The sequence below is a fragment of the Notamacropus eugenii genome, chromosome 6 (assembly GCF_028372415.1).
Source record: "Notamacropus eugenii isolate mMacEug1 chromosome 6, mMacEug1.pri_v2, whole genome shotgun sequence".
Classification (NCBI taxonomy): Eukaryota; Metazoa; Chordata; class Mammalia; order Diprotodontia; family Macropodidae; genus Notamacropus; species Notamacropus eugenii.
This window is the reverse complement of record NC_092877.1, coordinates 47,201,234-47,229,194: the sequence shown is the minus strand read 5'-3', so window position 1 is coordinate 47,229,194 and position 27,961 is coordinate 47,201,234. Positions and strand designations below refer to the sequence as shown.

Sequence of the window (27,961 nt, the reverse complement as noted above, 5' to 3'; positions counted from 1 at the left end):
CTTAGTAAAATAGCACACAAGAGATTTATAAAAGATTTTCAGGCTGCTATTCAGGGCTGGCCCTGAAGAATTTCTACATTGCCTTCCCAAGGTCATAGGGTTGTAGGAGCCCTGGCCTTTAGGTGAGGGCTTTTTCTGCTTTGGGCATTTGTTTTGCTTTATTATACTTAATTTTTGCAAACCTTTGATTTTCTTGTGTGGAGGAGGGAAGAAAAATAAATGCTTGACAATTTAAAAAATGAAATTTAATTAAAATTAGTTTAAAAATCAGTAAAATGTAATCCTTTAACTATCTTGCATAGGGTTATTGTGAAGAAACCACACTGTAAACCTTAAAGTTCTCTGTAGATGAGTTGCTTCTTCTACCTCTCTCACCCTTCCTTCCATAATCCTCTCTTTTTCTTCTCCCCTTCCCCCCTTCCCTTTTCCTTCCCTCTTCCTCCCCTTTCTTCACCCTTCTTCCCTCTCACTCCTTGTCTTTATTCTTTCTTCCCTCTTTTTTCCCTTCTGCCTCTCCTCTTTTCTCCTTTCTTACTCTTTCCCCCTTTCTTACTCTTTCCCTGTTCTTCATCATCTTCCTCCTTTTTCCCTTCCTTATTTTCTATTTCTCCTTCTAACTCATCTGCATCAGAACCTGGCAATGGGATATGTTTTGTGAATTCTGATCTCAATGAGAGGCTTTGAGTTATAGTAGATGGAGAACTGGCCAGAGTCAGGAAGAGCTTGGTTCAGTTATGCCTCTGATTATGTGACCCTTGACAAATCACTTACCTCCTGATACCCCCAAGCAACTCTCTCAAACTGAGTTGTACTTGCCAACTTGGCACGGGTAAAGGGGCTTTCTATGTTAAAAATTCCCTGCACCAATGAAATTACGATTCTGCCCGCTCCCCCAGTCTCTTTTTTATTCAAGAACCTTGAAGTCAGAAAATTCTTCCTTAATATATAACTGAAAATTTCCTTTGTATCAGCTTAAGTACCTGTCTTCTGACCTCTGAACATCTATTCATCAGCATCCATCTATACAACAGTATATATGTGATCTCAGTGCTCATCTTATATGGCCTGATAACCCTAGTTCTTTTAGCTTTGCCTCTCAGGTCTTATTTTCAGTCTGAATAAGATAAGGTTCTTCTCTTAGATTTGATCCACTTTGGACCAATGGAGTCCATTATTATTTTATCCTTAAAATTTGTGTCCTTTGAGAAAAAATAAATTTTTACCTTCAGTATATGAAATCCTTTCTTTAAAAACATTCAAAAAAACTAAGCTTTGAGATGAATAAATTCCGGAAACTTGTTCTCTGTATTGCTTCTATCAATATTCACTAGGGAAACTGGTCTATAATTTTCTTTCTCTGTTTTGGATTTTTCTGGTTTAGGCATCAGTACCATATTTGTGTCATAAAAAGAATTTGGTAGGATTCCTTCTTCACCTATTTTTCCAGATAATTTATATAGTATTGGAATTAATTGTTCTTTAAATGTTTTATAGAATTCACTTGTAAATCCATCTGACCCTGGAGATTTTTTTCCTAGGGAGTTCATTGATGGCTTGTTCAATTTATTTTTCTAAAATAGGGTCATTTAAGTATTTTATTTCCCCTTCTGTTAATCTGGGCAGTTTATATCTTTGTAGATGTTCATCCATTTCACATAGATAGTCAGATGTATTGGCATGTAGTTGGGCAAAATAGCTCCTAATTATTACTTTAATTTCTTCTTCATTGGTGGTGAATTCACCCTTTCAAGTTTTGATAATGGCAATTTGGTTTTCTTCTTTTTTTAATCAAATTAACCAAAGGTTTATCTGTTTTATTGGGTTTTTTAAAGTAAAACCAGCTCTTAGTTTTATTTTATTTAGGTTTAGTTTTAATTTTATTAATCTTTTCTTTCAACTTTAGAATTTCCAATCTGGTATTTAATTGGGGATTTCTAGCTTATTCTTTTTCTAGCTTTTTTAGTTGCATACCCAATTCATTGATCTCTTTCTCCCTTTAATTCAGGTAAGCATTTAGAGATATAACATTTCCCCTAAGTACTATTTTGACTGTATACCATAAATTTTGGTGTGTTGTCTCACTGTTGTCATTCTCTTTGATGAAATTATTGATTGTTTCTGTGATTTGTTGTTTGACTCACTCATTAGGTTATTTAGTTTCCAATTTATTTTTATCTCTTTCCATGACCCTTTTTTGCATCATGATCTGAAGGGGATGCATTTAATATTTCTGCATTTTTGTGAGGTTTTTAATGCCCTAATTCATGGTCAGTTTTTGTATGGGTGCCATGTATCGATGAGAAAATGATATATTCCTTTCTATCCCCATTCAGTTTCCTCCAGAGATGTATCATATCTAACTTTTCTAAAATTCTATTCACCTCCTTAACTTCTTTCTTGTTTATTTGGTGATTAGATTTGTCTAGTTCTGAGACAGGGAGGTTAAGGTCCCCCACTAGTATAGTGTTGATATCTATTTCTTACAGTAACTCACTTAACTCGTCCCCTAAGAATTTGAATACTGTGTCACTTGGTGCATATATTTTTTGTATTTCATTGTTTTCTGCTAGCAACCCCTTCAGCATTTCTTAAACTGTTGATTCTTGGTTGTAATCCAAGCTTGTTTGCCTTCCAGAATGTCATATTCCAAACCCTCTGATCCTTTAGTATAGAAGCTGCTAAATCCCATGTAATCCTGACTGTAGCTCCGTGGTATCTGAATTGTTTCTTTCTGATTGCTTGTGGTATTTTCTCCTTGAGATAATCCTGGAATTGGCTGCAATATTCCTTAAAGTTTTCATTTTGAGATCTCTTTCAGGAGGTGATCAGTGGATTCTTTCAATGGCTATTTTGCCCTCTGGTTCTAGGATATCAGAGCAGTTTTCCTTGATAATTTCTTGAAAGAGGTTCTCCAGGCTCTTTTTTTATCATAGCTTTCAGGTAGTCCAGTAATTATCTGTTTTCCAGGTCATTTGTTTTTCCAATGAAGCACTTTATATTTTCTTCTATTTTTTCATTCCTTTGATTTTGTTGGACTAATTCTTGATGTCTCATAGAATCATTAGCTTCCCCTTGTCCAATTCTAATTTTTAAGGGATTATTTTTTTCAGTTAGTTTTTGTGCCTTTTCCATTTGGCCAATTCTACTTTTTAAGGAAATATTTTCTTCAGAGAATTGTTTTGTTTTGTTTTGTTTTCCTGATTTGGCCAGTTGTAGTTTTTAAGGAATTATTTTCTTCAATTTTTGTCCTTCTTTTTCTAAGCTGTTAACTCTTTTTTCTTAATTCCCCTATATAACTCTCAAATCTGTTCCCAATTTTTCTTCTACCTCTATGATTTCTAAAATCCTTTTTGAGCTGAGGCATTTTGACATTGTTGTCCTCTTCTGAGTTTGTGTACTGATCTTCCATCATCATAGTAGCTTTCTATGGTCAAGACTGTTTTCTGTTTCTTGCTTATTTTTTTAGCCTATTTTGTGACTTTTAAAGTTGATCTCTGTTCCCAGGGCACAGAAGGCATATCCCAAGCTTCTTGTACTAAGGGCCAAGCACTTGGTGACTGGCCTTCTTCACTGGGGCCTCAAGTGCTGGCAGCTTGTCCACTGTACTGTGGTGGTTTGGCCTCCTGGGTTCTGGAGCTAGCAATTTGCCTTCAACACTGGGACTGGAGGCCTCATAGTTGACCTGCTGTGCCACTGGCTTGTTGAGTCAGAACTACTTGGCCCCAGTTGCTGATCTGTGCTATGGCTAAGACCTCTCATTGGTTTGTCCAGATATCATCTGTTCCAGGCTGCCCTCCGCTGTGCTCCCCTTCTCCTCAAGTGATACAGGCCTTTCCTGAAGTCCCTCCAAGTTATCTTGGAGCTGGAAAATTGTTTGTCTCATCTTTTTGTAGATTCTGTTGCTCAGAACCCATTTAGAGGCTTGGTTTAACATTGTTTGTGAGGAAGACTGGGGTGAACTCAGGGACCTTCCTGGATTTTTTTCTGCTATCTTGGCTTCACCCCCAACAGTTAGCCTTGGTATTGCTTCTAACAAAAAAATCAAAAGTTTTTTTCTGCAACCTCACCAGAAGCGCTGAGAAACACTACTTCACGTAATATTTGGTGGAAGGGAAAGAAAGGTTGATGGAGGTCATTCTGTTCCAAGAAAAGCATATACCTTTACCTCTGGGTCTGGAGAGCTTTCCCACTTCAGAAACGAAGGACGTTTCTGCCTCAGAGAACTGCTGTTCCAGCTGCATGTTCTACAGCAAAGACATAGCCTCCTATACCAAGGATAAAACCTTTCCCTGTCAAGAAAAGATTTAGAGGGTACTTACTCAGAGGGAGAAAAACAAAAACCTGGGCACTATTTGCAGCTGGCAAAGTATGTATTTCCTACCACTTCTTCCAGGGTTAATTACAGCTGGTCTAGTGATTTACACGTTACATTTGTTCAAGGACAAAGGGGTGAAATCTGTCTATTGTGTAATGTCTGAAATAGACTTACTTTTGCCAGTGCTTCTGTGAGCACTGTACAATGGTCGGCCACAGCTGTCTTTCTTGCTCTCTTATTTGTGCCTGAGAACATCCAATAGCCATCAAGGCTGATGGACAAGGACAAGGACAGTTACTTTAATCTTCACATTTGCCATAAAGAACAACAGATCTGAAAATTCAAATAATTATGAGTTAATCTTTCTAAAACAGCGCAAAATGAAGAAAGCTAAAGATAACACATGGTTAAGCAGCAAAGCTCAGATAAAAGGCATTGGTAATATTGTCACTAACTTGTAAAGCTTACATCTGTTCTTTTCTCTTTTAGCAAATAGTTTACTATGAAAGCTTAGGTTTCATGCACTGTCACAATTCCTCTTTTATGCTCATTTGTTCATCTGTTGGGGGGAATTTTATTTTATGGGGAATTCAGTTGTGAGTATATTGGAACCTATTTCTGTCAGTAGGATCTGTGCCTCCTAGTTTTGTAACACTCACTGAGCCTTCATAAACTTCATTCACATCCTTGATGAAATGTTTGAAGAGAATAGAGCTGAGACTTTTGTAGAAACTGATGATGATCAGATTCAGCTTTTTTCTTGCATCCATTTTTATTCCAACAACAACAGCTCATATGAATAAGTCAGGTTTTAGCTTGTCCCTTTGTTTGCAGTGTCACCTTCTCATCTTTATTTTTTCTTCTAGTTTGATGCTGACTTTTATCTTTGTTCTTTTGGGTCAGTAAACTACACTTAGATGATTCCTACATCAGGAGCCAGTCATTTCCTCTCCATTAGGATATGGCCAATGTCATTTTTTTATGATGTGTTTGTTACATAACATGCCAGCATTTTCTGACTCTTTTTTGAAATAAAGCGTTCATGATATAAAAGTGTGAAGTTTTTGGAGTAGTTTGCAAGTCTTATCTCTTAATCCTGATCCACATTTTCCAACCAACTTTTTACCATCATCCCTGTCTTTGAATTGAAGATAACTAATGTCGAAATATATATTGACTTGATTTGGAGAATCTCGTCAGGTTCTTTGTAAAGTTTTTCTCCGTGTGCGCTTCACAAGCTTCAGCGGTTTTCATCATTCTTCCTCTGCTCATGCTTGTCATGAGCACTCCAAGACGTAATTGCCACAGGCTTCATGTAACTCTTTCCTGATTTCTTTGAGTCTAGTTCTTTTGTTTCCCCTCCATGGAGAATCCATGAGCCCTCATTTCCTCCTTCCTTTTTTCTTTTGTTTATCCAGAGAATGTCAGTTCTTCAAGTAGTATTTCAGTCTGTTGGTCGTTGGAGTACCTATAATTAACTTATAGATGGTTTGAAAATTGTTTGATCCTTGGCACTTTCTGCCTTTTTTCCCACCGCTATAGAAATAAAAGAGAACTTCACAGGATTGAGTGACCTTAAAATTTTTTTTCTTAGTCTTTTGGCTTGCAAAGGACAAAGGATTCCTCACCCAATAGTTAGCTTACTGATTGTGAGTCTCTCTTTACATAGCTCTCTGTTTCTAGGACACACATGAAGCTTCTTCATCTTTTTCTACTGCCCTCTATCCCCTAACTCCCGTGCCTCTTCTTGATTACCCTTTTGTTGGCATTACTGTCCTCCTACTTACCCATCCTTTAAAGCCCCAGACACATCTTTCAGATAGCACTTATCACATCATATTATCATCACTGTACTCACCTCTTCTCCTATGCCATAAGCCTCTTCACAGCAGATTGCGTTTTCTTTACCTTTGCGTTCCCCACAATGCCTTGCCGTTAGTAGGCATTCATTACATATTAGGTGAATAATGACAAAAAAAGTGCCTAGCACAGGGCTTCACATCTAATAATATTTACTAAATTTAATTGAAGTATGTTATATAGAACTAAAGGGAAAGGATTCAAAGAAAGATTTTTTTTTGTTGTAGAATAGAATAGAGGACATGGTAGCAGGAGAGATTTTGTGTAGGATAGAAAGGAGATGTTGTGAAGGGCAGTCAGTAAATCAGTCAGCAAACATTTATGTGTTTACTGCCAGCCTGACTGTGCAGAGAATAGTAGGAAAGGCTGAAGCAGTCTCTGACCTCAGGTAGCTTACTACAGTAGACAAGAAGTAAAGGCATATGTGGAGTGGAATGGAATAAAGAGAGAAATGTAAGCTGGAATGAGGCGAGGTGGATAGAAGGGCATTTGTAGGATGAAATGAGGAGGAGGAGGGAGATGGGAGGATATATACTTTAAAGGACAGAAGGAGTGAAAGACACAGTAGAAGGAAAGGTTCTCTATGTGGGACGCAACAGGCGAATCAGACTTAGAGTACCTGGTTTCTCCCTGTTTCTTTCTGCAGCTGCATTTCCAGGATCCAGATTTTTCCTGTTTAGTAGTACTAGGATACGTTCATACTACATGGTACACAGGAGAATGGTTACTGAAATAGTAATTATTCTCTCCACCCCCACACACACTGTGTGTGCCTGATCTTTACCATCAGCTTTATGTTACTTTTGAGTTTTACAGGCATCTTATGAGCTTCTTCCAAAGCCAGCTTCAGAAAAGACTAATTTCTATTTAATGCTTTGGTGCAGAGGAAGATAGAGCTTAATTGCCCTCTTATCTGTATAGCCATACTTTTTATTCAATGCCTTCTGGGACTAATGTGCTGTTAGATCTGCAAAGACATTTGCATCAGAACCAATCATTTTGCATCATGGTCTTAGAATTTAAATTCCAGTGTCCTTCCAGCCCTCTTGAAGTGGTGCTATGTACTCCTGAAGAACAGACAGCTTCCTGAAGCAGACATAATTCTTTTCTCCTTGATCTTTTAGATCTTTTTTCATATTTAATTTCTTACTGAAATTTCCATTTCTCAGTTATTGTCAAAGTGTAATTTTACTTAATATGATAACAGTTTTATTTTGGGGGAAGGAGAATTATCACTAATGGGAATTAGTGTATCACTCAAGGCACCTCTGTGAATGTTCTGTAAGTTTCTCTAGGGACTTTCTAGGGGAAAAAAGTTAAAATAGCAACTGATTAGCTCTCCTGAGACAAATTCTATTTGACTGCTGCCTAAGGGGAGTTTTCTCAGATAGGCTAGTGGTGAACCTCAGCCCTTCCCTGGCAGAGGATAGAGCAGTGGGATTCAAATGCATTTTCTCTAAGCTCTCATGACAGCCCAGGGTTAGGCACATAGTACCCAGGCTAATTGACCCACGCCCAGTCAGTCAGACAGCATCTGTTAAGCTCCTGCCACGTCCCAGTCACTGTGCTGAGTGCTCAAGATACAAAGACAAAGAGCAGAGCTTACATTTTGTCAGAGAGACAATATAGAAGTGTATACCAAATAAAAACTAAGCAAATTGGAAGAGGAAATACTACTACCTGGAGACATCAAGGAAGGCTTCCTAAAAGACTTTCCAGTTGTTTCAGGAAAATATGGGGTTCTGAGCAGGATTGGGGGCAGGAACGGATTCTAAGTATGGGAGGATACCAGCACAAAAATTCAGAAAGAGCGAGGAGGCCAGTTTGACCAGATATATTGCTCTGGATGACATTGTTGTAGAGATGATTATTAAACCCATGGGAGCAGAAAAAATCACTGAGAGAGTGTGCGTAGAGAAAAGAACCCAAGATGGAGCTTTGGGGTACACCTACTGTTAGGTACTATGATGCAGCTAATCATCCAACAAAGAAGACAGAGGAGTAGTCAGACAGGTAAGAGGAAAACCAAGAGAGAACAGTGTTCCTAATGCCCAGAGGACAGATGTTTCAGGAGATCTATATCTTGTTAGGGGTTCACTAGAGGAATTGAGTAGGCAGAGTCCAGCTGTCTGGAGTCTGATGACTTTGGAGGAGAGAGAGAGGCTGGTGCCTTTGCACAGCTCTGCTTCACTTAAATCCAGTTCACTCAAAAGTCAATACATCACATTTGTGGTATCATTGGTCCTCTTCCAGAATGAAGGATGAACAACAGTCTGAGTCAGCAGGGTCATGTAATGGAAAGAGTACTGGTTGAGGACGTAGAAGACCTGAAATTTGAATCTTGGTTCTACTAGTTACTATAAAGAATTCTTCTCTTTTATACAGTATCTTAAGGCTTATAAAATGCAGGCAGAGCCAAGATGGCAGAGTAGAAGCAGGGACCAGCTAGAGCTCTTCCCCCAAACACCTCAAAAAACCTGTGAAAAATGACTCTAAACAAATTCTAGAGCAGCAGGAGCCATAAAATGACAGACTGAAGCAAATTGCCAGCCCAAGACAATCAGAAAGCTTGACGAGAAGGATCTATCACACTGGTCTGGGAGCAGAGCGCAGTTGGGTGTGCCTTAGGGTACTGAATTGCAGGCATGCCTGTAAGCTCAGTAGGAAGGATTCCTCACCTGGCTGAGGGGAGCGTGGTCCTGCCTCACCCCTAGCTTCAGCCTGGCCCCATCTGGACAGCTGTAGCCACTGCTGAAGTGGAGGGTACTTGTAGAGACCTCCACTTAACAAGTAATTGACTGTGAAAATGAGCAAATGGGGAAAAAGAAACAAACTATAGATTTCTTATTTTCTCGGTGAAGAGATATTTTCTTACATCATTGATGACAAGGAAGGTCAAAACATACAGCCAAAAGAAGACAACAAAGCCAAAACTCCTGAATCCAAAAGCCTCTAAGAAAAATATGAATTGATCTCAGGCAATGGAAGAGCCCAAAAAGGATTTTGAAAGTCAAGTAAGAGAAATAGAGGAAAAATTGGGAAGAGAAATGAGAGTGATACAAGAAAATCATGAAAAATGAGTCAACAGCTTGCTAAAGGAAACCCCCAAAAATGCTAAAGAAAATAACTCCTTTCAAATTAGACTAACCCAAATGGCAAAAGAGGTCCAAAACATCAGTGAGGAGAAGAATGCCTTAAAAAAACCAAATGGAAAAAATTAGAATGGAGCAAATGGAAACTAATGACTTTAAGAGAAATCAAGAAATTATAAAATAAAACCAAAAGAATGAAAAAATAGAATACTGTGAGAAGTATCTCACTAGAAAAATAACTGACCTGGAAAATAGATCTAGGAGAGATCATTTAAAAATTACTGGACTACCTGAAAGCCATGATCTAAAAAAGAACCTAGACATAATCTTTCAAGAAATTATCAAGGAAAACTGCCCTAATATTTTAGAACCAGAGGGTAAAATAGAAGTGGAAAGAATCCACCAATCACCTCCTGAAAGAGATCCCAAAAGGAAAACTCCTAGGAATATTGAAGCCAAATTCCAGAGTTCCCAGGTCAAGGAGAAAATATGACAAGCAGCCAGAAAGAAACAGTTCAAGTACTATGGAAACACAACCAGAATAACACAGGATTTAGTAGCTTCTGCACTTGAATATGATATTCCAGAGATCAAAGGAGCAAGGATTAAAACCAAGAATCACCTACACAGCAAAACTGAATACAGTACTTCAGGGGGAAAAATGGAACTTCAGTGAAATAGAGGACTTCCAACCATTCTTGTTGAAAATACCAAAGCTGAACAGAAAATTTGATTTTCAAATATAAGAATCAAGAGAGGCATGGAAAGGTAAACAGGAAAGAGAAACCATAAGAGGTTTATTAAACTTGAACTGTTTACATTCCAAGATGGAAAGATGTTTTTTGTAACTCATGAGACCTTTCTCAGTACTAGGATAGTTGGAGGGAATATATTTGTGTGTGTGTTTGTATGTGTGTGTATGCATATATATACACACACATTTATATATGTATGTATAGAGAGAGAGAGACAGAGGGCATGGGGTGAGCTGATATGAAGGGATGATATCTAAAAAAGAAAATTAAGGGTTGAGAGGAATGTACTAGGAGAAAAAGAAAGGGAGAGGTAGAATGTAGTAAATCATCTCACATAAAAGAGGCAAGAGAGCTTTTACAATGGAGGGGAAGAAGCGAAAGGTGAGAGGGAATAAATGAGCCTTCTTTTCATTGGATTTGGCTTCAGGAGAGAATAACATACACACTTAATTGGGTATGGAAGTTTATCTTACCTTATAGGAAAGTAAGGGAGAAGGGAATAAGAGACGGGGGATAATAGAAGGGATGCCAGATTGAGAGAAGGGGTAATTGGAAGCTTGTGTGTTTGTCCTTTGTTCTAGAAGAGGATCATGACATCAAGAAGATGACATGACTTGCAGTTGACTTTGATTTGAGTGAGGGAGGGCTGTGCAAGGTCACCAGCCTCACCTTCTTCTCCTGAGCCTTCTGGGTCCAGTGACCTGATATTCATCAGGATGACTGGAGATGGTGCAGGATGCAATGTGAAGAATTGGAAGCAAATGCTTTTGCAAAGGAATAGATCAAAGGAGAGCATTGAACAAATGGGGGGGAGGGGAGGGAAGGGAGAGAATGTGAAACTCAAAGCTTTAAAAATGAATGTTAGAGGTTGTTTTTACATACACTTAGAAAATAAGATATATGGGCAATAAGGTATAGAAATCTGTCTTACCCTAGAGGAAAATAGAAGGGAAGGGGATAAGGGGGAAGGGGGCAGTGATAGAAGGAAGGGCGGGCAGATTGGAGGAAAGGGCAATCAGAATAAATGCTGTCCTGGAGTTGGGAGTAGCGGGGAGAAGGGAGAAAATTTGAAATTCAAAATTTTGTGGAAGTTAATGTTGAAAACTGAAAATAAGTTTATTTTTTTAAAAAAGTTTTACAAAATGCTTTTCCCACAACAGCAGTGTGAGACTAAGTAGTATATGTGTTTTTCCCATTTTACAGATAAAAGAAATGGTCAGCTAGGTTGCACAGTAGATAGAGTGTTGGCCCTGAATTCAGGAGAACCTAAATTCAAATCCATCCCTAGATATTTACTAGCTATGTGAACCTGGGAAAGTCACTTAATCCTGTTTGCCTCAGGTCTTCATCTGTAAAATGAGCTAGAAAAAGAAATGGACAACTATTCCAGTATCTTTGCCATGAAAACCCCAAGTGGGATCACAGAGAGTCAAACACAACTGAAATGACTCAACAACAGCAACAAAAGATAGAAGAAACTAAGGCCCAGACAGGGGTTAAGTAACTTGTCCAGAATTCCATAAGGAAGGTGGAGGAGATTGAAATCCATCTTTCCATTACGCCACACTGCCAGTATCTGTCTAATCTCAGACAAGTCATTGCCTTCCTGTGGCCCCAATTTTCCCATCTGTAACATGAACTTGATGTAGCTTTACATCTCCTCCATCCATTAAATCTGAGTTGAAGTAGTTGCTTTATGGAAACTGATGCTGGAGAGCAGAAGTTACAGCCATCGAAGTCTGTGGAAATTTGACTTGTGTTAATAGTGAGAAACTTCTAAGAACAACAATAGTAAAGGAGTAAAATCAAAGAAGAGACAAGGTGGTTCTCATAAGTTAAAACTTTTATAAGACTGTTTTCTTTAGAGGATTCCACACAGCAGCAGGAGTCTAGCTAGTGGTGCTGTACATTCATCACCATTCCTTGTGCTTCTCTTTGTAGGTGTTTGTGGGTGCCCTCTTACATGCCTGTGTGTTTTTTCGCAGGGCTCTGGGCCATCTATTTCTTTAGTTATCCCTCTCCATTCACTATTATTAGTGTAATAAGTGCTTGCTAATATTAAAGATTTTTCCTTGTGGAATCACAGAATGTCAGAGCTGAAAGAGACCTTAGAAATATTTTCAGACTTCGATTTTGCATGGATAAACTGAGATGTAGAAAAAGCAAGGACATAGTGAGTCACTGAGTGAACCAGTACCAGACTTAGCTAAGTCTTTGGAAGAGTCCTAGGCTCATTCCATTACAGGACAAGAAAGAGGCAAGCACAGGTGTAGAACTGACCCTTACCTTATAGCACGATCTAGAAAACAACCTTCCCACTAAACCCTTCCTGAGCTGTTGGCCTAGAGACTGAAGGTTCCTTTGAGCCATGCTGAACAGTCACATTATTGGTTGTTAAATTCAGTTTCTGGCTGAAGCCTGTGGAACTGACTAGAGGCAAGGGAAAACATCCATCTCTCTCAATAAGGTGAATTTCTGGGGAAAAAGAAAATAACTCCCACTGATGGCTCACAGTTCTATTGTACTTTCCCATATGTCTTCCCTGCCCTGACTCTCCAGTGAGAGATCTGCCCTTCACTTCTGCCTCTGGAGGTTGCAGCATTCTCTCCTTGGAAGCATTAAACTCAGTTCATCAAACCTCTGTATGTAAAGATAAGTGGTGGACTTTGTCTATTTCTATTTTTCTCTCTCCTTCCCACTTTTATTTGAAAGCTTCACTTATGGCTAGGGGTATATAGGGCCTCAATGATTATTCTTTCCCAATTTTGATTTCCCAGTTTTAATTGAAAAAGCTTGAAATTTCATTGGCAGCTTTCCTTTTGGTTTCTAAAATAAGATGCTAATCAGAGTTACTTTGCAGCTAAGAAATAAACACCAGGCAGTGCCTCAGAGTTAATTTGGGACATATAATAGCCTCACAACGAATGTCAGTGGTTGTCTGTTACCTGTCCATTAGAAGATGAACACCTTGGATTGAGCATAAGCCCAAAGGAGACTTTTGTATCCAGACATGGACATTTGCTCATTTAGGCCAATGGTGCTGGGCCATAAAGTACGTTGAGGGAAGTAAAATACAGTAAGACTGAAAAAATAGGAAAGGGCCAGATTGTGAACAACTTTCAAAACCACAGCATTTTTATATTTGATGCTAGAGGCAATAAGAAATCATTGAAATGAGTAGGGACTGTCATGGTCAAACCTGAATTTTAAGATCACTTTGGCAGCTGAGTGGACAATAGATTGGAGGTAAGAGAGACTTAAGGCAGGGAGACTAACCAGAAGAATATTTCATTAGGCTAGACATGGTGATGATGTGAAACTTCCCCCTATGGGTGTCGCTATGTGAATAGAGAGAAAGGGTCATAGAGGAGATATGTTGTAAAGGCTGAAAGGACAAAATTTGGCAAAAGATTGCATGTGTAAGGTGAGTATGAGTGAAGAGTCTAGGATGATACTAATGTTGTGAGTCCAAGTGGAAGAGTGGTGGTACCTGCAAAATAATAGGGGAGTTCATAAGGGTGTTGGGGAAAAGATAATGAGGACTGTTGTGGGCATGCTGAGTTAGAGATGTCCCCTGGAGGTCAGGAGAAGGGTTACCACTGAGTAAATAGATCTGAGAACCATCTGCAGAGGGATTCCCATGGGTTGAAATCCCAGCTCAGCTCATTGTTATTTATATGACATTGAGTAAGTCAGCTCACCTCTCTGAGCCTCAGTTTTCCTCATCAATCTTAACATTTACATTAGGGTATTTTCTTACTCAAAATTCTATGAACATGCAGGATTTTTATTACCCTATCTCCCTTTTTAAAAAGTTTTATTGATGGCATGTGTATGGAGGAGGGGGGTTAATACCACATCCGTTTCCCCCTCCCAAGAACTCTCCTTTGTAGCAAAGGAAAAACAGTTAAGCAAAACCAACCAACAGAGCAACCATATCTGTCAGCACTTCAGCGTTTAGCATCCTGTCTTCCTTCAGCCTCGCTCCCCACCAGAAGGAGGGAAGTATGTGTTTCATCAGCTGTTTTCTGGAACCAGACTTGGTCATTGCATTTAATTTGAGTTCAGCTGCCTTTTAGTGTAGTTTTTATTTACCTTATTGTAGTCGCTGTGTACGTTGTACTCTTAGTTTGTTCTTCGTTTTGCATCATTTAACACATCTTCCTCATGTTTCTCTGATTTCATCATTATATTCACCATTTATTTCAACATAACAAATATTCTATTACATTTACATATTATACTTTGTTCAGCTGTTCCCAAATTGACAGGAACTTGCTTTATGGGGGGTTTTTTGGCTACCAAAAAAGTGCTAATATGACTATTTTAGTATATGAGAAACCTTTCTTTCTATCTTTGACTTTCTTGGGGGAATATGCCTAGTAATGAGATCACTGAGTATTACAGATTAGTAATTTTTCAAACAAAATTCCAAATTATTTTCCAGAATGGTTGGATCAGTTTACTGTTCCACCAACATTTCATTAGTGTGGTTCAGTCTCTTTATACAAAGTTCCTTCTAGCTTTTTCATTCCCTCCCTCACTATATGGTTTGATGCTGTTATGGCAAGGAGGAAAATCACTACTAAGTTAAGAGTGTTTTCTCTTAGCCTGCGTAATCAAAATGGGAATAGCTTCATCCTTAGACTTTTTCTTCCACCATCAATTAGCTTCTTACCCAGCAGATTAAAATATTGTTCATTAAATCATATCTTTCAACCTACACCGTACTTGGATAAAACATCTTTGCCTTTCATTGGATCTTCTCTTCCTTCCCTATCCACGTCACCACCCCTATCCCCCACCCTTGATTGTGGAGCACAGTATTCATATTGTGTTTGTTTATTTATTAGCAACTTCTTCGTGAGATGCAACAGATGGCCAGTCGTCCCTTTGCTTCCATCAGTGTTGCCTTGGAAACAGATGAAGAGCCACCTGATCTTATTGGAGGAAGCATAAAGGTGAGAGGATATCTTGGAGTATTTCCAATCTTGGGGTACTTTATTGTCCGCATGGTCCCTTGTTCCCCTGGGCCTGGGGAAAGCTCAAGACAGGGAGTCTCAACATTCTAATAATCTCTTTTCCTCTAAGCCAAAATGCTGAAACTGTAAGTCTTGCTTTGCCTTAATTTTCATTACTCCAGAGTGTGCAATTAAGTCTTGAGTTCTATTGGTTTTAAAAGAATAAGCCATTTGTTTTGTTTTCTCATTTATATTCTGAAAAGCTGCAGTTTAATACTACAGACAGAACATTTGGCTGGAAATAGCTGTGGGTACTGCTAATGGAAGCCATTTCTTTTCATGATCATGTTTTTTGAGGTCTGAAAAGGGGCAGAATAGTAATTGGCAGTGTCTTCTATGATGATATAAATATTTTCTACAAAAAATGGTTATGAAAAGTGATGCATACAAACAAATGCAAGAGAAACAGTAATGTTTCCCTCTCACTTAGTGGAAGTTGAGATATCCTTGTTTGAGATGCACAGGAAAAGCACAGCTGTGTTCTTCAGGCAAGTGTATATAAGGAAAAGGGCAGAGACTTGGAGACACTAAGAGATCAGTGGTTTGTGAGGAAGAAGGCTCACATGGTCTGTATTGCCAAGAATTCTGTCACTACCACTTGATAGACTTTCCACTGAATTAGTAAGGATGCAGATGTTACTCCTCGAACACCCTTTCAAGGTCCAAATTAAATGACTGTTGCATTTAATTCCTCATTGTAGGAGGAATTGAATTGAGAAATTTATCATCATCAGCTGTCATTGTTTCGGAGTGTCTTTCAGATGGATCTGACCAGACATATTTCAAGTCCTGATTAATACAGCATAGGGAAGCAACTGAAGATTGCCCTGCAAAGATTTAGTTTTATGAACTAAGAATGCAGAAGAGACTGTGGCGAGAAATAGGGTCATTGTCTTCATGTGTTTGAAGGTCGGTTGCATGGAAGGAGGGATTAGATTTGTTCCATTTGATGTCACAGGGCAAAACTAAGAACAATAAAAGTTCCTGACAGGGAGATTTCAGCTCCATCTAAGGAAAAGCCATCAGAAAGTAAAATGGGCTGCCTTGAGAGGTTAGTTGGGTCCTCATCACTGGAGGTATTAGAGCCAAGACTGACTGACTGCTTTTTGTGATTGTTGCAGTTGCAAAAGTGATTCTTTGTCAGTTATGGATTAGACTAAATATATTCTGGACTTGATGCTTAATATCTGTGTGACCCTGGGCAAGTCTCTTAACCCTGTTTGCATCAGTTTCCTCATCTATACAGTGAACTACAGAAGAAAATGGCAAACCACTTTGCCAAGAAAACTCAAAACTCATAGAGAACTGGACACAACTGAAAACAACTGAAGAACAAAGACACATTGTGAAGTTCTAACACCTGGCCTAGGTGAACGTTGAGAGCCATTTTCTATAGAATTCAGATAATTTCGTCTGATTTCTCTTTCACATCACCCTCCCCCATCTGGAGAAAAAGAAAAATGAAACTCTTGTAACAAATATTCATCATTTTTGTTGTATCTCTCTAGCTCTGAAAGGGGCACATTGAGATCCCTCACTATTATAAGTTACTATCTACTTCTACTGATTTTCTCCCTGTCACTCAACTCATTTAACTTTTCCTTTAACTATTTATATGCTATACTGTTCAGGGCACATATGTTAAGCATTGAAATTAATTCGTTATTAATAGTATCTTTCAACAAAATAGTTTCTCTGTTCATCTCTTTAATTAAGTCTTGTTTTGTTTTTACCTTATCTGAGATCATGATTCCTACCACTTGCTTTTTTTAAAAATCCACTTGTGAAATAATAGATTATGCCAAGAGGTATAAGAGTACTGAGTCTGGAGTCAGGAAGACCTGAGTTCACATCCATCCTCAGATACTCACTAGCTGTGCAAGTCCCTTAACTTCAGTCTGCCTCAGTTTCCTCAACTGTAAAATAGAGATAACAATAGCGTCTACCTTCCAGGATTATTGAGAGGATCAAATCAGATAATATTTGTAAAGACCTTAACACAGTACAATAGGTGCTTAGTAAATGCTTCCCTTCCCTTCCCTTCCCTCTAAGCCCCTTATTTTAAACCTCTGTGAGTATGTTTCAATTGTATTTCTTGTAAACAACATATTGTTGTATTTTTTTTTTTTTAGTCTGTTCTACTACCCTTTTCTTTTTGTGGGTATGTTCTTCCCATTCACATTTATAGTTTTGGTCTTTAGTTGTGTATTTCCCTCCAACCTAGTCTAATATTTTTTCTCCTTTTCATTTTCTGCCCCCTCTTAATCACAGGTTCTTACTCTTTCTTTCCTTTTATACTCCTCTTCCTGGTACTTTTTTTTTTAGTTTTTTTAATTTAAGGTTTTTTTTCTTATAACTAATCTCTTCTTGGATCTTCACTTCCATGAATCTACTCTCCCTCTAATTCCTCTCTTGCACCACTCCCTGTTCCCTCTTTTTTCCTGCTGGAACAAATGTATTTCTGCCAGGCCTAGAGGCCTAAGGGCTACCCGAGTCTTCTTACCTCACCTCCCGAGGTCTTCGGTTGGCCAAACCGGATGCTCGTATGAGAGAAAGGACGTTCCAGAGTCGAACAAGGGTTGAGCTTTATTTCAGGGTCTAGTTACAAGTGCAGGGGAATACTTCCTTAGGAGGGAGCGAAGAATCTCCCAAGGAGGCAAAGATCTTACAATAAGAGACTGGAAGTAGAAGTATAAGCGGGGAGAGAGGGGGAGGGGAGAGAGGGAGAAGAAGAAAAGTGGAGCCTTGTGTCCTCTTTGGCTCCTCACGTGCTAAGAGAGCTTTCAGGCTTCCCTGATCCTACTTAACTCTCCAGCAGCATAGTTTGCATCTAAATACCGTGCTGTTAGGTAACTAGGTGTGCTCCAATCCGGGACAATCTCGAGGGCGGGGAGATCTCTCTCCCATCACGTTTCTCACGGGAAGAGGTGGAAATACACGAGATAGCTCGGTTCACCTCGATTCCCAGCCGTTTCCTGGGGGGGTCTCGTGAGAGCTCTAAGATTTAGAAGTTCCCACCTTTACCCGCCCGAGACTGTCCACACGGAATTGAGCTTCCAACCCCAACATATTTCTACACCAGACTCTCTGTGCTTATCTGTGTTCCAGCTTCCTTTAACTAGTTTAGTTGACAGTAAGGTTCACATGACACCCACTTTCCTCACCCACTCCGCAGTTAGATGGATTTCTATTTGCATGTCTTAGTTATGTGAGATGATAAATTCTCCTTCACTTCATCTACCTTCTTGTTAGGATCAGGCTCTGTGTATTTCTGATGGGCTATCATGGCCTTATATGGTCCTGGCCTGTCTTATCTGGTTTGTATTTTTCAAGGATCACAGTGGTGGCTCTGGCCAGGGAACTTCACACTTTTAGTGGACACTATATGATGTGATCAAGGGCATAATATGTTGGGTTTTTCAGACTTTGGACCTTGCCATGCCTCTGGTTGAAGCCCAAGTAGAGAGTTTCTTGTGTCAGCCCCTGTCAGCTAAAAGAAGGTTCTGTATATTCAGAGCAATTGCTTTATTTGCATTCTTTGCTTCTGGTCTGAGCCTGAGATTCCCCTCTCCAGAGTTAGAGAAACACCATAGCCCCTCTACCCTGAAGCTGCAGGCTTAACTTTTTCTGTGCTCTGTACCCCTTTGGTGGTCTGATGATGCCCTTGAACCCCTTCTTGAAATCATATCTTGTTACTTGCATTCATAAGGGAAGGAGATGCTAAGCTTCAGTTAGAGGTTAGTGAAAATAAAGATGTATTTTTCCATGTCCACTTAGCTATTAAAAGTCATCTTACTATTCCTGCCTAAATGGGTTAACATTTTCTACCAGTCACTAAAATTAATAGCACAGTTCATACTGTCCCATGCCTAGAGCTGGTACCTCATTACAAAGACAGTAGCCCAGTTGCTCAAAGAATAGGTTCGATTATGTGTTAAGTGAGAACAGAGCTTCCTGGATTTCTTTTAGGAAGCAACTTGTGAGTTTGGGTTATTCTCTCAGAGATGTGGGGGTGGGGGTGGGGAGGAAATGAGCAAGCGAGAGAAGAGTAATCAAGGAATGGCAAGCCTTATATTTCCTATATTTTCTACTGAACTTTAGAAGAATCCAGAGCAAGCCATTTTCTTATTTTAATTTAATCTTTTTTAAAGCACAGAGACTTTTTTATTCTTTTTTTTAGTTCTAAATTCTCTTTCTCACCCCCTCCTCCACCCAATGAGAAGGCAAGAAACACAAAATCTATTACAAATATGTATAATCAGGCAAAACAAATGCCTGCATTAACCATGTGCTGGGGAAAAATAGAAAAAAAATATGATTCAGTCTGTACTCTTAAGTCTATCAATTATCTGGAGGTGGATAGCGTATTCCATCATGAATCCTTTAGAATTGTGATTGGTTAGTGTGTAGATCAGAGTTACTAAGTCTTTCACAGTTGATTATCTTCAAAATATTGCTTTTATTGTGTAGATTATTCTCCTGGTTCTACTTACTTCACTCTGCATCAAATTCATACAGGTGTTCCCAAATTTTTCTGAAACCGTCTCCTTCATCATTTCTTACAACACAATAGTATTCCATCACCTTCATATGCCATAATTTGTTTAGCCATTGCCCAGTTGGTAGATATGCCCTCAATGTCAAATTCTTTGCCACCACAAAAAGAACTGCTATAAATATTTTTGTACATGTAATCCTTTTGTTCTGTCTTAGATCTCCTTATGGTATAGACCTACTAGCACTATTTCTGGGTCAAAGGGTATGCACAGTTTAATAGCCTTTTGGACATAGTTCCAAATTCCTTTCCAGAATCATTGGACCAGTTCTCAGCCCCACCAATAGTGCTTTAATTTACCTATTTTCCCACATCCCCTCCAGCATTTGTCATTTTTCTTTTTTTCTTTCATCTTAGCCAATCTGATGGGTGTGAGGTGTTATATGAAGAGTTGTTTTAATTTGCATTTATCTAATTACTAGTGATTTGGAGCATTTTAAAATATAACTATTGATACCTTTTATTTCTTCTTCTGAAAACTGCCTTTTCGTGTACCCTGACCATTTATCATTTGGAGAATGGCTTTTATTCTTGTAAGTTTGACTAGGTTCCCCATATGTTTTACAAATGAGACCTTTATCAGAGGAAATTGCTACAAAGATTTTTTTCCCCTTGTTTTCTGCTTTTCTTCTAATTTTATCTATTTGAGTTTTGTTTGGGCAAAAAAATTTAATTCTATGTATTCAAAACTAGCCATTTTTCCTTTCTGTCAATCTCTCTCATTTAGTCATAAACTCTTCTCCTATCCATACACTAATTTGCTTATGAAATCATCTTTCTGTTTATATCTTCCTTCCTTTATGAGCTTTTATATATATATATATATATATGTATATATATATATATATATATATATATATATATATATATATACATATATATATATATATATATGGTGGGAAATGTTAATAAATGCCTAATTTCTACCAAACTACTTGAAGTTTTCCCAACAGTGTTACATAGTAAGTTTTTGCCCTAATAGCTCAAAACTTTGGGTTTGTTGAACACTAGACTACATGTATATTTGTTTCTGTATGTTGTATAACTCAGAGAGAGACACTTTCAAAGGTTTCTTCAGGAGACCTTGCTCTAAGATTGGATAGTTTAAAGCCAAAACAACCTAATGTCAGGCAGTTCTACCTGGAATGTATTCCTTTGTATGCAAGCCTAAAAGTTAAAAGACAGGTTCATCACCTCTAATAGCCAACAAAGTATCTATCCTTTGCACAAGTGGCATTTCATAAGTTTTGAGAAACACTAGGGGGCACTCTTGATCAATTTTCTGTAGCCAGAGACAACTGATCGATGGCCTCTCTGCTGTGCCATGGGATGTCCAACCCAAAATGTATTGTAAAATTTTTCCTTTTTCAATCGGTGTGCCTGCTCCACTTCTTCCAGCCCTGAGGATAGGGTGTAGACAGAGAGGAAAAGAAGGAAAGGCATTTCTCATTCAAGGAGCATTGGATTTGGAGTCCAGAGATTATGAAGTTCTGATCCTAGTGCTAACTCCTCATAATTGTGTGACTTTGAGCAAGTCACTCAACCTCTGTAAGCCTTTGCATCCTCCTCTGTAAAATAAATCCATAGAGTTGTATTGAGGAGAGCTCTTGGTAAAACTTCCAACTTCTCTTCCTTCCTCCCATCCCCACTGAAAAGGCAAGCAATTCAATATAGGCTATATATGTGTAGTTTTTTGGAAATGACTTCCATAATGGTCAGGTTGTGTGAGACTAACTATATTTCCCTCCATCCTATCCTGCCCCTCATTTCTTCTATTCTCGCTTTTGACCTTGTCCCTCCCCACGAGTGTTTACTTCTAATTGCTCCCTCCTCTCATTTTCCCTCCCTTCCATCCTCCACCCCCGCTTATCCCCTTCTCCCCTACTTTCCTGTAGAGTAAGATAGATTTTCATACCAAATTGAGTGTGCCTGTTATTCCTTCCTTAAGCCAAATGTGATGAGAGTAAGTTTCACTTTTCCCTCTCACTTCCCCCTTTTCCCCCTTCATTGGAAAAGCTTTTTCTTGCTTTTTCTGTGAGAAATAATTTGCCCCATTCCATTTCTCCCTTTCTCCTCCCAATATATTCCTCTCTGACCCTTTAATTTTATTTTTTTAGATATGATCCCTTCCTATTCAACTCACTCTGTGTGTGTGTGTGTGTGTGTGTGTGTGTGTGTGTGTGTGTGTGTAATCCCTCCAACTATGCAGATACTAAGAAAAGTTTCAAAAGTTATAAATATTATCTTTCCATGTAGGAATGTAAACAGTTCAACTTTAGTAAGTCCCTTGTGATTACTTTTTCCTGTTTACCTTTTCATGCTTCTCTTGATTCTTGTGTTTAAAAGTCTTGTGTTTAAAAGATTCTTGTGTTTATTCAGTTCTGGTCTTTTCATCAAGAATGCTTGAAAGTCCTCTATTTCATTGAATGACCATTTTTTCCCCTGAAGTACTATACTCAGTTTTGCTGGGTAGGTGATTCTGGATTTTAATCCTAGTTCCTTTGACTTCTATAATATCATATTCCACGCCCTTACATCCCTTAATGTAGAAGCTGCTAGATCTTGTGTTATCCTGATTGTATTTTCACAGTACTCAAATTGTTTCTTTCTAGCTGTTTGCAATATTTTCTCCTTGACCTGGGAACTCTGGAATTTGGCTACAATATTCCTAGGAGTTTCTCTTTTCAGTTCTCTTTCAGGAGGTGATTGGTGGATTCTTTCAATATTTATTTTGCCACCTGGTTCTAGAATATCAGGGCAGTTTTCCTTGATAATTTCATGAAAGATGATGTCTAGGCTCTTTTTTTGATCATGGCTTTCAGGTAGTCCCATAATTTTTAAATGGTCTCTCCTGGATCTATTTTCCAGGTCAGTTGTTTTTCCAATGAGATATTTCACATTATCTTCCATTTTTTTTCATTCTTTTGGTTTTGTTTTGTGGTTTCTTGGTTTCTCATAAAGTCATTAGCCTCCATCTGTTCCATTCTAATTTTTAAAGAACTATTTTCTTCAGTGAGCTTTTGAACCTCCTTTTCCATTTGGCTAATTCTGCTTTTTAAAGCATTCCTCTCCTCATTGGCTTTTTGGACCTCTTTTGCCAATTAAGTTAGCCTATTTTTAAAGGTATTGTTTTCTTCAGCATTTTTTTGGGTCTTCTTTAGCAAGCTGTTGACTCACTTTTCATGGTTTTCTTGCATCTCTCTCATTTCTCTTCCTAATTTTTCCTCCACCTCTCTTACTTCATTTTCAGAATCCTTTTTGAGCTCTTCCATGGCCTGGGACCGTTGCATATTTATTTTGGATGCAGAAGCCTTGACTTTTATGTCCTCCCCTGATGGTAAACATTGTTCTTCCTTATCCAAAAGGATGGGAGAGAATACTTGTTCACCAAGAAAGTAACCTTCTATAGTCTTATTTTTTTTTCCTTTTTTGGGCATTTTCCCAACCAGTTACTTGACTTTTGGGTCCTTTGTCAAGAGTAGGGTATACTCTGGGGACCTGTAAGATCTCAGTGCCAAGATGGCACAATCAAGGGAGAGGAGTTTACTCCCTGGCAAGGCTCACGGCTGAGATTCAGATCAGCTGCTCAGTTCCCCCCAGGGGCCCTAAGCTGACCTCTCCAGCAATGGAACAATGGATACTGGCTGCTGCTGCCTTTGCCGCTGCCTCATGGGGCCGGGGCTAGGAGAGAACCCTGCTCCCTTCTTGCCAAGTTGGAAAAGCCCTCTCACTGACCTTTGAAGCTGTCTTTGGCACCTGTGGGTTGAGGGATCTGTGAACCTCCGCTGCTGCTGCTGCCGCTGCCGCCACCACTGCCACCTGGGGCTGGGGTTAGGGGAGGACCCTGCTCCCTTGTCACAGAGGTGAAAAAGCCTTCTCACTGACCTTTGAAGTGTCTTTGTTGCCTGTGGGTTGAGGAATCTGCGAACTTCCACTGCTACTGCCTCCAGGGATTTCACTCCAGAGGCCTGCTCCTCCCGACTGCGCAGCCAAGGCTGGGCTGTACTCTGCTCTGCATCCTGTCAGCCTTCCAAGTCACCCTGGGCTGGAAATCTCCACTCCATCATTCTGTGGCTTCTACTGCTCTAGAATTTGTTGAGAGTCTTTCTTTACAGGTATTTTATAGTCTGTGGGGGAAGAGCTAGAGTATGTGCGCCTTTCCACTCCACCATCTTGGCTCTGCCCCCCACGAAAACTTTTAAGGCCACTTTCAGAGGATGACTCCACTTAATGTTCCTCTGATGCCTCCTCATGGCATGGAGGCAACCTTGTGTGTGGGTGTGTGTTGGTGGATGTGTGTGTGTGTACATCACTGTCATTTCCCTAAGATACCTCCCCCAGCTCCTCCCCTTTAAAACAGAGAAATCTAGTTAAGAAAAAACATACCATACTGGTCATGTATAACAAAAATATTCAGAGCAAATCACACAGGATTATTGAAAAGGGTGATCTAACTGGGCTAAGATGAGGTCACCTGACCAGGGAGTGGGTGTCATGAGTCTTTCAGGACATTGTCTCTTCCTGAAGACCCCCCCACATGTAGTGCCACTCTTAACTTCATTTATCTGGGATTTATCAGTTTCTGTCAGTGTAGATGCCTGTGGATATAAGCTGATGAGCAAATGTGGGGACAGAGACTGATTTTTGAAATACCCATTGTTATGTCTGAGGCCAGAAGGCTGAAGACAGATGGATCATTTTGACATTTAAATAATGCCTCTGTCCAACTCTTTCTTGACTCTGTACATGAGATGCTGGAGCTGATTGCCTCCTGGACATAACATTATGGATCCAGAATATTATTTATCTCTTCTCTTGCTATTTGGTGTTGACTTTCCTTGGTATTTGTAGTTTTTCTGAGAAAACAATGTCCATATGTCATCACTTGGAGGAATTCTTTCCCAGTCCCATTGATTGGCACTGACCTCAAAAGTTACTGAGGTTCCCCACTCCTGTCTTCCATCCACTTGCTAGTGAGGCTTAGACCATAGCCATTTTAATAGTTGTCTCTATCCCTCATATAAACCTCAGGCAGTCAGCAGGATGTCTTTTCTCCATCCCTAGATCTTGGGGATTCTTTCCAGCTCTCCAATTCCAACACCTAGCCTTAGCTGAGAGAACTCCTTTGACCCATCAGTCCTCACATTATGACCATTCTAGAGTCTGAACAAAGCTCAAGGGAGCTGCCTGGTCCTTTATCAGAGCAGTTGTCTCCTCCTCTAACTCCTCCTGTGCAGAACAAATAGTGAGAAGAGGTAATTCCCTCATCCAAGTGGATGATCCCCCCTGGGGAATACCCTCCTGCCAACTCCCCCCAAAATGATGCTACCTAGGAGCCAAAATCTCCCCTAAAGGAAAGGGGCCTTGCATCTTATCAAAAATAGTTGTGGGGAAGGAAATAAAACTTATTTGAAGGAAAGGATGCTGAATCTTTCCCTTAAACTGAAAGGTTTCAACACTTCTTCCTCCTCTTCTCCTCCACCCCCTCCAAAAAAAGCTGTAAGGACTCTCTGCTCACTCGCCAGCAGCTCTAGGAAGTGTCCAGCTAGAGGCCATGCCACCCAGATCCCTGGCCCTGAGCTGTGCCACAGTGGTAGCTCATACTGAGGCCATGCTGGTGGGACCTCTTCCTTCTACCACTTCCATTCTTGAACAGAAACATGAGTAGAAAATTTTTTAACGCGGTAGCAAAGCAGTTCCATAAAAGACACAGGGCATAATATTCCGTAAGAAATGCATGTTAGAAGTATTAATGATAAATTAAGTTGGATAATAAATATATTAAAAAGTATTAAGAGGTCACTCTGTTTAGAAGAAACATGAGATGAAGAAAAATTAGATTGCAAATTGATATTTAAGAACTTAAAAATATTCATGGAAGTAGCAAATAACAAAATTAGGAGTTATAAGTTCAGTACTGCAAGGGGACTTCAGGATTAATGTAATTAATTCAACCTTTCATTTTACTGAATCCTAGAGAAGTATGGTGATTTTCCCACAATTATGCAGGATCAAGAAACAAAATCCATCAATATGTTGGTTATAAAGCACATAATACAAAAAGATATAACTAGATTAAAAGTAAGATTTTGTCTAAAACATATTGTCCAACTGCAGGTTCAGAAAAAGGGAACCTTTGAATGATGCTGACAAGTAGAATTCAGGCCAGGAGACAGAAGAGCACATAACAGTGACAGGAAAAATGAATAATAAATGTGTAACAGTTCTCTATTCATATGCCTCAAACAATTCAGCAATTAAATTCATAAAAGAAAGGTTAACAGCAATAGAAGAAATATATTTTAAAAACTAATTTTAGGGGATTTTCAGTACATCATTATCAGATGTAGTCAATAAAAAATTAACAGTGATGAGATGACAAACTTGAACTGCTTGATTAATAAGTCAGATTTTACATTCCCCACCCTTAGAGAGCAAAGAATACACATTATTTTCAAGTACATGTGGAATGCTTACAAAAATGAATCACATATTAGGTCATGGAGAAGTCCTGCATAAATTCAGAAAGGCAGAAATGATGCGAACCACATACATAACTAGTGTTTGAGAAAATACTTGAAATTAGGTCTTCTAACTCATTAGTCCAGTGCTCTGTCTACTATGCCATGTTACTTCTCTGTAGAAACAGAAAAAAATCTTTTAAACAAATGGATTGAGGAAGAAGTCAGAAAAAAGTAACAAAATATTTAAATGCAATAATAAAAGTAATACCACATTAAGATCAATGGGATAGGTAGACTTCCAGCCAAGATGATTCCCTGAATGGAGACAGGCTGCCCAACTCCCTCATTTCCAGTTCAAGAAAAACCTGAAATTACACTGAATTCTACACTGAAAGTAGACTGAACAGCAATCAGTAAACCCAGTGAGAAACTATGATAAGTGACTTTTCCCACACTAAAACTTTACAGCAAGTTAGCTGGCAGTCCATAGGTAATAGGAAAATAGATAAGTAGTCAGCAGTAGCACAAGCAAATGAACACTTTACCTCCCGCACAACCAGAGACAGCACAAGTAAAGGGCTCCTCAAAGTGTCTGGTGAGCCTGTAGAAATAAAGTCATGGGTCGGAAGTCATTATTTAGCAAAGATTCTCTATCATATACTTTTATGGTTTTTAGCTGTTTGATAGTCTTTAACATTAAGGGTGAAAAAAACTAAAAAGATGGAAGAAAACAATAACTTGTTTGTCTTAGATGTGGAAGAGAAATAACTTTTTAAGTACACAAAACCTCAATGTAATCAAAAGAAAATGGAAAATAGAAGATTGTGGGAAATAGCTATTGTGAAAATGACACAGATTTTAGCATCCAAATTTGGCATCTAACCACATAAGAATTCTTTTTCAAAAAATGTAAAAAATTAGCTCCCAGTTTATAATGGATAAATGATCAAAGAATAGAAACAGGTGGTTTTACAAAGATTTGAAAAATGTTCAGATTCACCAATAATCAAAGATATACAGACTAAAACAACTGTAAGTTAATACCCAACAAATTGCTCAAAATAATTAAAAATAATGAAACTCATTGCTGATGATTCTATGGGGAAATCAGTTTATTTGTTCCTCACTAATGGAATTGCAAACTTATAGGTCTTTTTGGAGCACAATATTCAGGACAAAGTTACAGAAATAATCTTATTTTTTGACCCAATAATTCAGTTGGAAATATAGCCTGAATGTGTTGTTAAAAGCAAAAGTTTTAAAAAGACCTGTTCAGAGCTCTTTTCATAACTCTAATTGCCAAGAAACAAACAAAAATAAAAGCAAAATAAAACAAAATAGAAGTATCCTAATGTCCATTACTGGGGCAGTGTTGAATAAATGGCACTCTCTTGCTATAATGCAGTATTGTAATGTAGTTAAGATTGAGATAAATGAAGAAATATGGAAAGATCTTTATAAAATTATGCAAAATGAAAAAAGCAGAACTGAAAGGACAAAACACATACCAACTATGACTGTATAAGATGGAATGGGAATAAATGAACAAACATGGAATTTTGATGGAGACTTAGAATTTTTATAACATTTTAGATGTTGGAATTAATTTAAATGTAAATGGCTAAAAAGCAAGTCTAACTGGTTGAATTGATGTTAAAACATAATCACTAATTTGATAAAAAAAAAAAAAAGGCAAAGTGAGAACATGAGTCAGAAGACTTGAGTTCAGTTTTCAGTTCAATTCTCCTACTATTGCTGTGACCGTGGGCAAGTTATTTAACCTCTGGACCAGTTTCCTCATCTGTAAAATGACAGCCTTGGACTTGGTGATGTCTGAGATATCTTCTCATTCTAGGTCTTATAAATATTAAACAACCTGAGAACATGGACTGTCCAATG

General features: G+C 38.7%; 1 protein-coding gene across 1 annotated transcript in view; it reads left to right on the top strand.

Annotated features, from left to right (window-relative positions):
• ATRN (attractin) overlaps nucleotides 1-27,961 on the top strand; it is a 244,387-nt gene that overhangs the window by 207,837 nt on the left and 8,589 nt on the right. The window contains exon 27 of the mRNA XM_072619903.1: nucleotides 14,876-14,983. Within this exon, the coding sequence (XP_072476004.1) occupies nucleotides 14,876-14,983 (108 nt within the window). The remainder of the gene's footprint in view (nucleotides 1-14,875; nucleotides 14,984-27,961) is intronic.